At 39.7% G+C, this 15,293-nt stretch overlaps 1 protein-coding gene across 5 annotated transcripts in view; it reads right to left on the reverse strand.

Annotated features, from left to right (window-relative positions):
• The window catches only part of COL24A1 (collagen type XXIV alpha 1 chain), a 234,615-nt gene that overhangs the window by 182,885 nt on the left and 36,437 nt on the right, over positions 1-15,293 (reverse strand). For all 5 annotated transcript variants that reach the window (XM_065554165.1, XM_065554163.1, XM_065554162.1 and 2 more), the window contains exons 4-5: positions 14,532-14,585; positions 9,796-9,849 (exon numbers count right to left, since the gene is read on the reverse strand). In XM_065554165.1, coding sequence (XP_065410237.1) covers positions 9,796-9,849; positions 14,532-14,585 — 108 coding nt within the window. The remainder of the gene's footprint in view (positions 1-9,795; positions 9,850-14,531; positions 14,586-15,293) is intronic.

Raw genomic sequence — 15,293 nt, forward strand, 5'->3', positions numbered from 1 at the left:
GAGAAATGAAATCAGTGTGGTACAGGGACAGAAGATTTAATTATATAGCTAGCCACAAATATTTTCACTGTTGAAGAAATTGATTGTGTGTGTGCAGGATCTAATGCTGTACAAAGTATATTTCTTATTCCAGGAATGTTTCCTTATGTCAACTTTCCTATTAAAATATGCATGTCACACTACATGGCATAATACAATAATCTGAATGCATATGTGGCAATGAGTTTGAATTTCCCTGTATTTCTTCATAATGTACCTGAGGATTATTTATTAAAAAGGCAGAGTTTAATTGCAAATGCAGTAAGAGGTACAGACAAATCAGTGTGCCTGCATTCTCAGTTATAACTGAATACTTTATTTGTACTTTGCTGATTTATGCAAGCCTGATGTATCAAACCATATCAAACATGAACACCAATATAGTTGTGATGTCATTTCTATTTCTGATCAGTTCTTTCTTCCTATCTTTTAATCTAGTGTCCTTGAAAGCTGCTGTTGAGATGTAGTCAGTTGGTTGCAATTTTTCATTCACTGCATATTCCCCCCCAAAACAAAACTTGTCATAAAACTGACTAGAATTACCCCACAATGTAACATGGAAATAATTTCACATTAAGGCTAGTGTTAAATTGTTCATTTGTTGCTTCAAAAATGCAAGGTTTGGAGTTACATTCCTTCTAAACAATGTAGATACTTTTAAAGGGGAAATAAATTGCATAAATATACATTTGACCTTTCACATATTCTGGCAATAGGAAAATATTGTCTCGCATAAGGAAAGCATATGTCTATGTTTCATATGCCATATTTCATAGCTTGTGTTTCCACATAATTAAGTTCTGCAGCGTGCTACACTTTACTTTCCCCTCTCTTTCAAGTGTCACTACCTGTTTTATTGCCATGAGAGTCTGAGAAGCGTGCGTGCTTGTCACAACTTTTTGAAGTCAATTGCTTTTGGTTCCCAGGTAATAAATTAACCCTCAGAAGTAGTAAACTGCCTGCATTACAAGTGACTGAAGCATTCCCATTGACCAGGCTTACAATAGACAGCACACTAAGGGCAGGTCTTCACTATGGGGGGGGGGGGTCAATTTAAGATACGCTATTCACGTAGCTGAATTCGACCTATCGGAGCTGACTTACCCCGCTGTGAGGATGGCGGCAAAATCGACCTCCGCGGCTCCCTGTCGACGGCGCTTACTCCCACCTCCGCTGGTGGAGTAAGAGCGTCGATTCAGGGATCGATTGTCGCGTCCCGACGAGACGCGATAATTCAATCCCTGAGAGATCGATTTCTACCCGCCGATTCAGGCGGGTAGTGTAGACCTAGCCTAACTTAACAGTTTTCTAGCCGGAGTTTAAAAGAAGAACGTTATTGTCAATTGAAAATAATCCACCAGTCCTTCATGGTTCCATGTTTTCTCTAAATCAAGTGTAGGCAACCTATGGCATGTGTGCCAAAGGCAGCACACGAACTGATTTTCAGTGGCACTCACACTGCCCGGATCCTGGCCACCGGTCCGGGGGCTCTGCATTTTAATTTAATTTTAAATGAAGCTTCTTAAACATTTTAAAAACCTTATTTACTTTACATACAACAATAGTTTAGTTATATATTATAGACTTATAGAAAGAGACCGTCTAAAAATGTTAAAATGTATTACTGGCACGCAAAACCTTAAATTAGAGTGAATAAATGAAGACTCGGCACACCACTTCTGAAAGGTTGCCGACCCCTGCTCTAAATGTTATCAGAAATAGTAGCCTCTGCCATCTTTTTTTCACACATCCAATACTTCCTAAAAATAGCACAGAGCCCTGGAAGATGAAGAAAGTAAGAGAGAGAAATCCAACAGGCCTAGGTTCAATTTTTTACTGGGCAGGTTATGAGTCATTCCTGACTAGAAGTCATAGAATTGTAGGGTTCAATGGGATCCCTGGCCAAGATATATGATTTGTAGTATCTAAACCAACCAAGGCAGATGGCTATCCAGACTCCTTTTAAAAACCTCCAGTGAAGGAGCTTCCACAACCTCCTGAGGTATCTGTTCCATTGTCCTACTGTTCTTACAGTTAGGAAGCTTTTCCTGAGATTTAATCTAAATCCGCTATGCTGTAGTTCGAAACCATCGTCTCTTGTCCTGCCTGCTATGGCAAGAGAGAACAACTTTTCTCCATCTTTTTTTATGGCAGCCTTTCAAGTATTTGAAGACTGCTATCATGTCCTCCTTTAATCTCTTTTCCAAACTAAACATACCCAGTTCCTTCATTCTTTGCTCATATGGCTTGCATTCCATCCTATTGATGATCTTTGTCTCTCACCTCTGGATCCTTTCCAGTTTGTTTACATCGGTGACTAAAATTGGACACAGTCCTCCTGCTGAGGCCTAACCAGTGTTAAGTAGAGTGGTACTATCACCACCCGTGACTTGCAGGCCACAGTTAATGCAACCTAAAATTGCATTTGCTTTTTTTGCAACAGCATCACATTGCTGAGTCATGTTGAGGCTGTGATCTACCACAACTCCCAAATCCTTCTCCGCTGTGCTGCTGCCAAGCCAGTTATCCCCCATTCTGTGTTTGTGCATTTGGTTTTTCTTCCTTAAGTGTAGCATCTTACATTTGTCTTTATTGAATTTCATTTTGTTGTCAGTAGCCCAGTTCTCCAATTTATCAAGATCTCTTTGAACTTTAGCTCTATCCTCCTAAGTGTTGGCAACCCTGCCTAACTTTGTATCATCTGCAGATTTGATTAGTATGCTCTCTATTCTTACATCCCAGTCATTAACAAAGATGTTAAATAACAATGGACCCAGAACACATCCCTGTGAAACCCCACTTAAGACCTCCCTCCAATTTGACATAATTCCATTAATAGTTACTCTTTGTTTGCAGTTGTTTAACCAATTATATATCCATTTAATGGTAGTTCTGCCGAGCCTGCATTTCTCGAGCTTACTTATCAGAATGTCTTGTGGGACTATGTCAAAAGCCTTGCTGAAGTCCAGGTATATTATATCCACCACATTCCTGCTATCAACCAAACCAGTTACCCTGCCAAAGAAGGAAATCAATCTGGTTTGGCATGATTTGTCCTTAATAAATCCATGCTGCTTTTAGTGATTATCCCTTCATCCTCCAGGTATTCGCAAACTGAATGTTTCATACATTGCTCCAATAGCTTCCCAGGTATCAAGGTCAGGCTGACTGGTCTATAGTTCCCCGTCTTTCCCCCCCTTTTTATAGATGGGCACTACATTAGCCCTTCTGCAGACTTCCAGGACCTGTCCTGTCATTCAGGAGTTTGCACATATTATTGCCAGTGGCTCCGAGCTTTCTTCAGCTAATTCCTTCAGTACCCTGAGGTAAATAGTATCAGGCCCTGATGACTTGAATGACATAACCAAGTCATGCCCTCTACATGCAGAAATGGTTTCCACAAGGGAAAGGGAGTTCTTCCAGACGGATCTCTCCTTTTCCACAGCCTTCCACATCTCTGTCACCAAGACAACAACTTATGTTCATTGACTCTTTGGCCAGTTAACCTTGAATGTGGCCTCACTTAACATTCCATTCTTCTCAACTCAACCTGATTTAGTCAGATGTTGTTTAACTGGAGCTCTTCAGCTGAATCACAAAGACATCCCTTGCACTGAAACAATTGGGCCCCTACGTATCTGAGCTTCCTTTTATCTAACATTCATTTCTTATGAAAACCCAGTTGTGTCCTATAATGTGAGTCACTTTCCCATCAACTCCCCTAACCATTTGAAAACTCTTTATATGAATATTTTTGATGTCCCCAAAACATTTTGGGGAAACACAGCAGCATTGCTGGCCACTGTCATATATTATCAACTGGACAAAGAGCAATGTCTCTGACACAGTTAAGACCCAATTTTCCAGAGGTCCTGAATGACCGGAAGCTCTGATTGACTTCTCCTGGAGTTGCAGATTTCATAGAAGCCTCAGTAACAGCGGTCCCTGGGAGAAGTACTGACTCAGCAGATCTCCTGGCTAGCCCAGCCCTGACCACTATTTTAGTTTGTGCAATCTAGCTTCAGTCCTCCAACACAGCAGGGATTCTGAATGGCTGGCACTGCAGTGCTCTCTGCTACCGGCAGACTCACCAATGCTGGGGACCCACAACCTCCAGCAGGTGGATCAAGAACCACTATTGGCTAGTCATTCCTATTACAGGTAACCGCTCTAAATAATTATCTTAGTTTATTGCTTCACTTGTATCAAACCTGGGCATTTGGAAAGTTTAAATGTTTAGACTGAGACCATACTTGTACTTTCTTTATCTTATCATTAAAAACAATTATTTTAAGATAAAATACAGCCCAAGTAATCTCCACTGGTTTTAGTTATACTAAATGCTGCACACAGTACATATGGTTACATTCCATTGACCTCGTCATATCAAAACTGAATAGACCAGACGTAACCTTTGGCCTTGAAGCTGAAAACCATATAATAATGGATTGCTCCATACTCAGATTAGTTCAGCCTCGCCAAGAATTTCTCTCCTATAGCCAAGGAAATTATTTTTTCTAGTTAAAGCTAGTCCAGATCAGAGTTGGATTAAAGATGGCACATGCCCTTTATTTATAAATAACTAAAATCAGTATGGACAGCTGTTCAGGCATTCTCAGCAGAGAATTCTGTATATATATATACATATATATATATATATCTATATGTATGTGTGTGTGTGTGTGTGGCCTACACTCATGCCCATCTGTTAGGGTGGCATTGTGCCATTTACAAATTGGGCAGACCCTTATGTCAGACAAAAGTCCTAATCAAGATGGGGTTTATATTAACAACTGCAAATTACATCTCTTCGTCAAGAAGCCCTTGCTCTGTAGCACTGGCATCACATGACTCTCTACACTTCTTTGCATCTACTAACACAAAACTGCCCAAAATAAATATTTCTCTGATGGAGAAAACCAGCCAAGCCACTGTTCAGCTATCGGGTTCTGGAAAAATGAATTTATATCTGATAATTGCCCAGGCTGAGTGTGTGTGTGCGAGAGAGAGAGAGAGAGAGAGAGAGAGAGAATCCTAATTCTAAAACAATTAGGCTTCCAAGTGTTAATGCTGCCATGCACTTATAGCTCCAAGAGAACAGGATTTAAGCCTCAGGGTGGGTTGTGACTTACACTGGCCTGTAACAGCCACAAAAAGCAGAAAACACAGCCTGGAACTGTTGTGGCACAGGGATATCCTGCCCATGCCCACTCTCCCCTGCTACGTTAGCAGGAAGGAGGGAGTATGGCATAAAAGTCCCACATACCAGTGAAGACCCCCCCTTGCTGTGTGGTGCTCCTCCCTCGATTGTTTAGACTGGGCTTACAGCCAAAGTCCACCCAGGGTGAGACAGAAACCAGCTGCACTGCACCTGAGGATCTGGCCTATTTTCTCTTTAAAATCTTTTTCAAGTATTGCTTTGTTATGACTGCTCAGAGAATGCTTGAGTTGTGTTTAGAAGCATGTCAAGTCTTCCAAACTGAAGATGAGACAGACTCTATACACAGTACTTACCTTCCAAGGGTTATTGCAGAATAGTGCTTTAACTGTGATAAAGATTAACATCTCTCTAATGACAGCAAAGCTTGCGTGGCACAATAGAAAGGCCATATTGCAAGCAAAGACAAAAACTTGCCAGTGTCAAACAGAAGATAGATATTCCTGCGGTAAACACAGTTCTTCTAAAAATAATTCATAAGACAATGATTTTGCAATTAGTCTTGTGTTGGTAGCTCTCAGGAATTCCTCTTGTCAGACAAATCACATACCCCTTCTATTTCATTATTTTCTTACTACTAACCCATAAAAAACAAAGTTGTGAAGCCAAGAAAATTACCAAATAGAAGTTTGCTCTTCTAATTTTTAACAGCTTTAAGACAGAAGAAATCAGTACACTTGTTAACCTATGAATAAAAGTAGGCTCTAAGGAGCCATGATACCAGGTGGGAAGGGGGATCCATCCAAGATGTTTCCTGCCTCTGTGTGGAAGGGGGAGACCATTCCTCAATATATCCCACAGATGTATAGGGTTCAGAGGGACTGCAGCCTCCTAAACCTTCCCACCACGTAAACCTCACAGAGTACAAACCCTCCCTTAAACCCATCTGGGCAGGTTTCTTCACAGGACAGGGTGGTCTCGTCCTAAGACATTAGAAATCATAGTCCTGAGTCTGTGCTGCCCTGCACTTTGTGTAATTATTTACTCTCATGCAAAGTGGGTATAAAATGCTTCAAATCAGAATCCTCCACTCACTTTATGCCCATTTTGCACAGGTTTAACTGACTACACAAGGTGCAATGCAGTGGTGAATCCAATGATTCACTGCATTTTACCTTTGCATCATCACCACAGAATCTATTACAGCTAAATGAATTCATTGTCCACGCAACAAACTTTATGAAAACAAAAAGAACTACATATAATTACTGCCTTGCGTGATAGCTAAGCCTCTGTACAATCATCACTTGTATACATATTTCTATTTCCTTCCTCAGTAAACTGGCTCAACTTCTCCTATTCATTTAATTCCATACTTCAATCCTTTCTATACTTTAATGGCTACAGTGATGTGTTATGTCAATAAACAGTGGTATATGGAGTGGCATGTGGGTGAACAATGTCAATACTCTACACAAAAGAGAGTCTGGCCTAAAGATAGAAATGACATGACAGATACCAGCAGCATGTTTAAGTTCCTGTCAAATGCAGCCACAGACTGGATCTTGAAATTAAACTGTAGTCTCAGACAAAGCTCTTTACTTAGGGTGAAGGATGACTATAGATTTTCTGGCATATAGCCAGATTATATGCAACGAGACAACTATTTTTTAAAAAAATCCACTGTTTGACACTGCCAACTTTTCAAAACCAAAATGAAAAGGATTCAGGGCATTCAAAAGGAGTTGGGCGCTACTACACCTCTACCCCGATATAACACGACCCGATATAATGCGAATTTGGATATAACAAGGTAAAGCAGTGCTCCGGGGGAGTGGGGCTGCACACTCCGGTGGATCAAAGCAAGTTCAATATAATGCGGTTTCACCTATAACGCGGTAAGATTTTTTGGCTCCCGAGGACAGTGTTATATCGAGGTAGAGGTGTAATTCCTCCCCAGCCAGAACTGGGGACATGTGATTTTTAAAAAAAATACCAGTAAATTATCCATGCCTTTTTTTTATATAAATATTCTCATTCCTTTAAGATCTTACAAGGTTTTTTCCCCTCTCTTTTCAATACATTAAACTTTCTGATTTTGGCCCCAATTCTGCACTTTGTTGCATGTGGGAAGACTGCTCCCCTCCCTGCAGAGATCCATTTCCTCAGCATGGCTGTGCATGGGTGCAGCAGTCTGACAGTGCACAATGAACTGCAGGACTGGGGGACCAGCCTTTCTCCCTTTACTTATGTTTACCATCATTGATTTCTCTTTCCCATCAAATCTCTTCACACCATTATCTTTCCACCCTCCTTTTCTAGCCCCAAATCCTTCATATTTGCTTCTTGTGGCATGGAGACCCAAGTGCAAGTCCTGTTCACGCTCTGCCTTTTCAAATCAGTGGAAAGACTCCCCTTGACTTCAATAGGCACTAATCAGGTGATAAGTTTGGGTGATGGAGTGAATAGGAACAAGTGTAAGTTGATAACTATTATTTGAAATTATACATGAGGGCCTGATCCTCCTCTTGCTAACACCATTGCCAAGAGAGCAGTGTCCTGCTTCCCTTTTACAATTCAGACAGACTGAACTAAAAATGTTATTTGTAATAAAGCTGCAGCTGGTTCTTAGCTAGTTAAAATATGTTCCCTTTCATACCTTGCCCAATGCCATTTCCCCAATAAAAGATATGCAATTCTTTGTAATTTTAACTTAGAAACAAGCAGTCATCATTATACATGGTTTTCAATTGTGGAGCAGGAACAAGGAACTGTAAACCATCTTGTGAAGGTAAAATAAAATATATAAGTATTTAATCTATTTAGCATTACAATGCAGCTATAACAGTGCCAAAATCCACAGACTCAGTTTTTTTTAAATAGTTCTTGTTTATGATAGCTAGGAAAATTGCCAAAAACTTATGCATGCTTTGGTGATTTTAAACCACATGTCAACCTTATACCCCTAGGCCAAGTATCTAAGGTTACATGCTAAGGACCCTAAACTATATACATGTCAATGGAAGCTGCTGGCACACATACAGGGACAGAACCTGACCTTCAGTTTAAAGCCATCAGCGACAATCTAGGAAGCTATAAATGTATTCAATTCCACTCTTGAAGCACATGTGTAACTCTTCAATGTAGATAGGAGATACACATGTACCTTGAGGGGAGAATAAAACCCATTGTGATGTTACTGCCAGAAAATGATTACATTAGATCTTGTGTGTTCTAAGATTAAACCCAAGTGGCTTCAATCTCAGTTAGTGTATACCAGCATAGGTCAATTGACCTCAGCAGAGCTTCTCCAGTTACACTTGGTGAGGATCTGGCTTACTTCTATTTAATTAAAATATTATGATACTGTAATTTAACAGTAAAACTGCAGTTGTGTGGAGCTCTAGCCCCCTCTGCATAAAATAATGATACAGTATTAACAATAATAAATTGTGACCAACAAGAAAATGTAGCTTTCATAGCTAAGCCTAGAAAATACATTAATTTTTATCAATTACTTCATTTTTAAAAATCATGAACTCAACTACAGAGTAGATAAATGCTCAGAATCTTGGTATGACTCAATGAAAGGAAATATATATTATGAAATAAATCCTGTGAGTAGTGGCTACACTTATTTCAAGTAACAGTGGTCTACACTTCTCTATTGCCCAGTTTGCATAATTATTGTAAAACCGAGTTATAGAAATCACTACGTTTAATGGTTGTAATAAAATTAGATACTAACAAAAGGGCACATAGAAAACACAAAGCCACTTTGTTTTACAATGTCAAACATCACAAGCTTTATTTGATATATTTTCATGGCCTAGAGCAGTTTTTAACACCTGTCACTACAGGTCAGATTCCTGTCATAAGGAATCACACTAAAACAAATCATCATGTTGTTTTTTCCTAACATATCTATCCAAATTGATAAAACTAAATATGAATTGAAGGCATTTTGCAACTGCACAAATCTGCCTGCTGGTATTTAAGTGGCCTTTGTAACCCAGGTTTGAAAGTTTTTAATTGAGTTTATGGCTGAATATTTTTTCTTAAATTTGCAATATCAAATCTAGGTTCCACAGTTCTTATTCTATCATTTAATCTACAAACTCTGAAAGTTAGAGTAGTTAAATGTCATCAAACAGGTGAAATCTTGACAGCAAATAGAAGTATTTATGGAGAGTGACTTGGCCTATTTTTTTTTTTTGACCAAAGCAAAAGGTTACTGCAGGGATTAAATGTCCAATCCTGCAAATGCCTCACTTGAATAATTCTGACTCACCCAAGTAGTTGGATTGACTTCAATTAAAATCCTTTGGAAAGCAAGGAATACTCACATGAGTAAAGGCTTCCAGGCCATCATTCCACATGCACCATTTTGTCCTGTGAAATTGGCTATTTTTCTTTTGATCTTGGTTTAAGTTTTATTGGTTACATTTCCTTAAAAACTGTTTATAGCTGTGCTCTCCATTTGTAAACCAAATAAAATTAATCACTACTATTATTGGAAGCAAACTCTAGGACTTCCAAAAAGTTACACATCCGGAAGTTCAAATAATGCTTATGGCAGTGTGATTAAGTTAGCTCACCTTTTGACCAGGCAGCCCTGGCAAACCTGGATTCCCATGTGGGCCTGGAATACCCTATAAAAATGAGAAAGAGCGGGGTTATTCAGAACTACACCAAACAATGTTCATTACTTTGTGGAAATATTGTACAGAGAATCATCCTCAAGGATCACTGTTCCATCTAAAATCATTGGCAAGGATTTTCAAAGGAGCCTAAGGGAATCAGTGTCCATTTCCCACTGAGATTAAATGGGAATTGAGCACCTAACTCCCATAGACTCCTTTGACAGTCTCAGTCATTAACTTTTTACTGGGATCCCAGGTAATTCAGGACATGCATATTAGAGCAAGCTCATTGTGATGATGACTTTTCAGCCATAGAATATCATACGATGTTTGGGATAAAAGGAAATCCTAAACATCACATTACTGAGGTAATCCCTATGTACAGTATATAAAGTTCATGCAGTTAGGAATTATAACAATTAATTCTCCAGATCAATGGCCCAATGCTGACATTTTTGAGAGTCAAAGTTAACTTTTATATGATCAACATCCATTAACTTCAATGAGAGTTCCATGCAAAGAACATCAGGAGTATATGGCTAAATTGACCCATCTGTGCTTGGAAAACAAACCACTGCTGACAGTGATTGTCAACAACAGGACTGGTGGAACATGGGATCTATAATATTTCCTGCTATGGGACAAAACATGTTTCCAGGCCATCCACACTAGAAGTTAAAAGGTTTCAACACTGGGTATCTGATCCTGCAAGGTCCGGAGCACTTTCAACTCTCATTGAAGCCAGTCCTTGTAGAATTGGGCACTGGGGGAAATGGTCATCACAATGATTGTCAGCAGCTATTCATCTATGACACATGGAAGAACCTGAAGGATAAAATCCTGTCCCCACTGGTGTCAATGGCAAAACTTTCATTGACTTCAAGGGGGGCCAGAATTTCACCCAAAGAGTTTATCAAAGGTACCAGAAATAATAAGAATCTGTTTTAACTCTCTCAAAACATAAAATACAAATTCAATGAACTGTTGAGACAGACATCATACTTTTCCCTCACAACTCAGCGTTTACCAATTATACCGCACATTAACACTGAGAGCCTCACAGTTTAATGCTTCCTCCAGCGAATAACCATGTTGATGTAACTAAATGGAAATGCTGATCCCAGCCCCCTTTGAGAGATTAATGTGCACACAGGCAGCTTTCGGGTCTCTCTCAGGGATTTACAAGAAAGAGGAAACCCGCTACTTAAGGTGCCAATATAATTACAGTGGGGAAATGGCTCAGAAAGTTTTTAGAGCTTTGTTGGTTTGTTTTGCCAGGGTCGAGGAAATGCCACAACAACAAGGGAGAGCACAGTGGTATTCTGCTCAATAAAAGTTGCCCTAGGAATTCCACCTCACTGAGGATTAACATACATCTCAGATAAAACAGTATAAAACAAGTCATTCTGGAGATATGGGTGACCAACAAAAATTATTTGTTTCAAATCCTGAAAACTCACTTTTTTTCTTGACGTGCCCTAACTCAGACTCAGCTTGGCTGAGACACTCAAAAAATTTTTTTTTTACATCTCCTCTGTGCAGAGGTCCCATGTGAGAAATTTTATACAGAAAGGAACTTTTCTAATAAAGTTAAAAGTGGTTAAAATCAAGCTCCTGAGGGAAATGTATCACTCTTAACTAAGGTGTCACTACTGAGACCGTCGGACCCAGGCACAATTAAGGGCTGAAGGAGTGAAGCACGGGAATCCTGGGGAAGACTAGGGCCTGAGGCAGGAGGATCCTCACGCAGCTGGGAGTAGTGGGAAGGAGTCACTGAAACAACAATCACTGTGCAGCAAGTAGAGCAGCACACAGCTGACTGCTAATAGCTGAGTGCTGCCACGGAAAGAAGAGAGTTCCTTAGATCCCAGGTGCCTCTATTCAACAGCTCAAGGCACGTCTCAGTATGACTAAAGATGACTCAAGGGACAGAAGAAAGCCCTGGGTGAAGGTCACGTGACAGGCTCCATGTCTGCTCAGGAGGGCGATGAAGGGCTTTCTTTCACTGGGAGGCCAAAGTTTTCAGTGGGTCTAGGCTCAGATAACCCACCTGACTGTCATACCACATCTGTGTATAATGTATATTCTACCTATATAATTTTCTAATAAAAACCTCTATTTTGGGGAGTTCATGTTATATCTTGCCCATAAAAGCCTCACGTCAGCCTCAAGTTTAGCACACAAAAGTAGGGCCTCGGACCTACTTTTCAATGTAAAAAATAACAACCAACACTTGCTGGTATTCTAATATTTATGGGCACTATAAGAGCTAAAGTGCAACAATGACTTTTCAAAAATGAAGTTTTCCTGGCCCTTAGCCCATCACCTGGACTAGTCTTTGCGGCAACATTTAAGTATGCTTTTAAAATTCTATTTAAATCACAGTTACTAATAAATCAAACTGGCCCTTCTCAACCTAGGCTGTCTCCAGACGCTAGCCGCCCCTCTCTAATCTAAGCTCCCCCACTTCCCATTTTGCTTTTTTGCATGTTCAACTCCACATTGAATTCACAAATTTCACACTGTGGAGCTTTGTGCCCCAGAATGCACTGCATCCATCAGAGGTTAAGAAATAGGCATCTGAAAGAGACAGCTTCAAGAGATATAAAGGATCCTGACTCCTACCTCTACTTTTATAATGGTATCAGAGGGAATCAAGCAAGTCTGATGGGCTTTCTGACTGGCCATGTGACAGGATGGTTTTACATTTTTAACATGTGGTTTATTTGGGCTCTCTCTTTATAAGGAATCAAGACTGAGGTTATCCTCATTGAATTGCCTTAGCATACAACATTTTACCCTCTCTCTTCTTCCTCTTTTTCTCTCTCCAGTAAATGTGCAGATAAAATCATAGGACTGGAAGGGACCTCGAGAGGTCATCTAGTCCAGTCCCCTTCACTCATGGCAGGACTAATTATCTAGACCATCCCTGACAGGTGTTTGTCTAACCTGCTCTTAAAAATTTCCAATGATGGAGATTCCACAACCTCCCTAGGCAATTTATTCCAGTGTTTAACCACCCTGGTAGTTAGGAAGTTTTTCCTAATTTCCAACCTAAACCTCTCTTGCTGCAATTTAAGCCTATTGCTTCTTGTCCTATCCTCTGAGGTTAAGAAGAACAATTCTTCTCCCTCCTCGTTGTAACAAACTTTTATGTACTTGAAAACTGTTATCATGTCCCCTCTCAGTCTTCTCTTCTCCAGACTAAACAAATCCAATTCAGTTCCATTTTTATTTTTTTGTTCCTCCCCAGAACTAGGAATACTTCTTGTGTGGAAGTGAAGGGACAGAGCGGGCTGGGGAAGGACAAAGACGGGCAAGTGGTGATGATTCATGAACAGTATTTAAATACTTCCCTCCACCCCACAAATTAGTGCAATGTTCTGTTGTTCTAATTTTTACCCAGGCAAGAGAGGAAGTTATCTTTTCCCCCCCCTGTATTTAGAGACCAGCTGTATAACTTGCTCATGCAGTATGGTTGCAGCTCACCTAAACTTGGGAGGAGAAACTAGTGCCTTCTAATGAAAGGAAAAAGCCTTAGCTCATTTCCCCCTTTTTGAGTCTATGGAGAAAGAAATGTCTATACCGATGGGAAAAGATCATCACTTGCTCTAAATCCTTTCTTCTTAAACCTAATTCAATTAGCTGGTGATATCCCCCTTTCCAGCCACCCATTTCAAATGTGAGACAGCATTAAGGAGCATAAAGCTGTACAACATGCAAATTTTGTTTTCAACAAGCTACAAAACAATGGCGTACTCAAATGTTCGTTCACAAGCACTAGCACAAGTAAACCCGCCTCCCTAAGATACCTCCCTCACATCAGCTGATCTGTCATACCATCTGCCAAATACTTCTACCCATCCTAGAAATCCTACGTCTCATCTATCAACCCTGCCAGACACCACACTCCATTCCTAAACCCATGACTACCCACTCCCCTCCAGCCTGCCCAGCCTTCTAGATCATCCAGCCCACAAATCCTTAACTACCCTCTCCAGGTGCCCAAAATCCCAGATTTCCTTCAGTGAGAAATTCCTGATTCTTCCCCAGCCATTTCCAGAGGGCTTCAACATTTTATAGTATATATGCGCGCGCACACACACATACACACACACACACACTATATATATATATATATCAAGATGTATTAGCTATGGTAAAAGTTACTTGAAGAAGCTACAGACACAGAAATTATGCTTTTATTGAGCTGCTGTTAACCAAGAAACTAAAGCAGATTCTTAGAGCAATTTTCTTTCTAGCCAGCAGTGGATAATTTCACTTTCATTGTTTTCCAGTCTGTAGCTGTGGAATGCACTATTCTGGGAAGCCCACTCCCCATCATTCCAAAAAGCAAATGAACCTGACCTTCTCAGCTACAGATGGCAACACTGAAAAACTAAAAAAACAATGCTACAAGTAGCAGCATAACAGTTATACTGCAAACTAAATAGCAGTTTGTGGACACATTTACTCAGAATACCTCCTCTAGGTATTTATTGTAAAATACATGTTGTTTTATCTGTCTTGTCTTACTTTGTTTTAGCCCATTATATGCTGAGATTAAAGAGCAACATCTTCCTTGCTGACTAGTATATGAATACACTCCACAATCAAATGATGATACAAAGTTTGGTTTTACTATCAATGTCCAGTATACAGCTATAGAAAAATATAGCCCTTCTACTCACCCTTGGACCTCTCTTCCCCGACAGACCAGGTAAACCTGGAGGACCTGGGGGACCCTGGAGGGACAAAAACCAAATAGTTAAAGTAAGAGCAGACCAATCATTGTGCTGCAGGTCATAATCTGACTAGCCCTCCTTCAGCCACCCAGCTGATTTTCTGATTACAAAACCTTCTCATTTTGAAAGCAAAGCTCAAAACTAAAAATACAGTGTGCTTTTTCCCAATCGGGCTCCCAATTGGAGACTCATGGTTAAAATTATGTTACACATAAAGCTTGTAACTCTCAGTTTGGTGCATAACTTAAATAAATTATTTTTTATTACAGGAAGAAGAATCCATTTCAAAGTCTAAAACCAAGGAAACACAATGTATTTCAAAAAAAGAGAAAACAGTTAATTTACTAAATTAAAAACATGGCATACTAATTCAAACGTTTACATCCCAAACAATGTATGTATCATTTGAGGCAATTCAGACAGTTATAAGAAACTAAGTAATAATAATAACCCATAGAAAAGAAAGACGAAGAAATAGAAACACCACAGACATGGTTGAAGACTTGTTTGACTTCCCAAGTATGAACTTCTCATAGAAATCATTGGTAGCACATTATTTGATTCTTTACATTCATATTTTTGAACTGATATAACTCCTTTCAAAGAAAAAACATTTTGATTTTTACCAAATAAATTCATATACTGTTTTATGATCCGATGTAACCTTTGCAAATAGATTTGATCATAAATAATTGTAACAATATTAGG

This window comes from Chrysemys picta, chromosome 8, assembly GCF_011386835.1.
Source record: "Chrysemys picta bellii isolate R12L10 chromosome 8, ASM1138683v2, whole genome shotgun sequence".
NCBI classification, from domain to species: domain Eukaryota; kingdom Metazoa; phylum Chordata; order Testudines; family Emydidae; genus Chrysemys; species Chrysemys picta.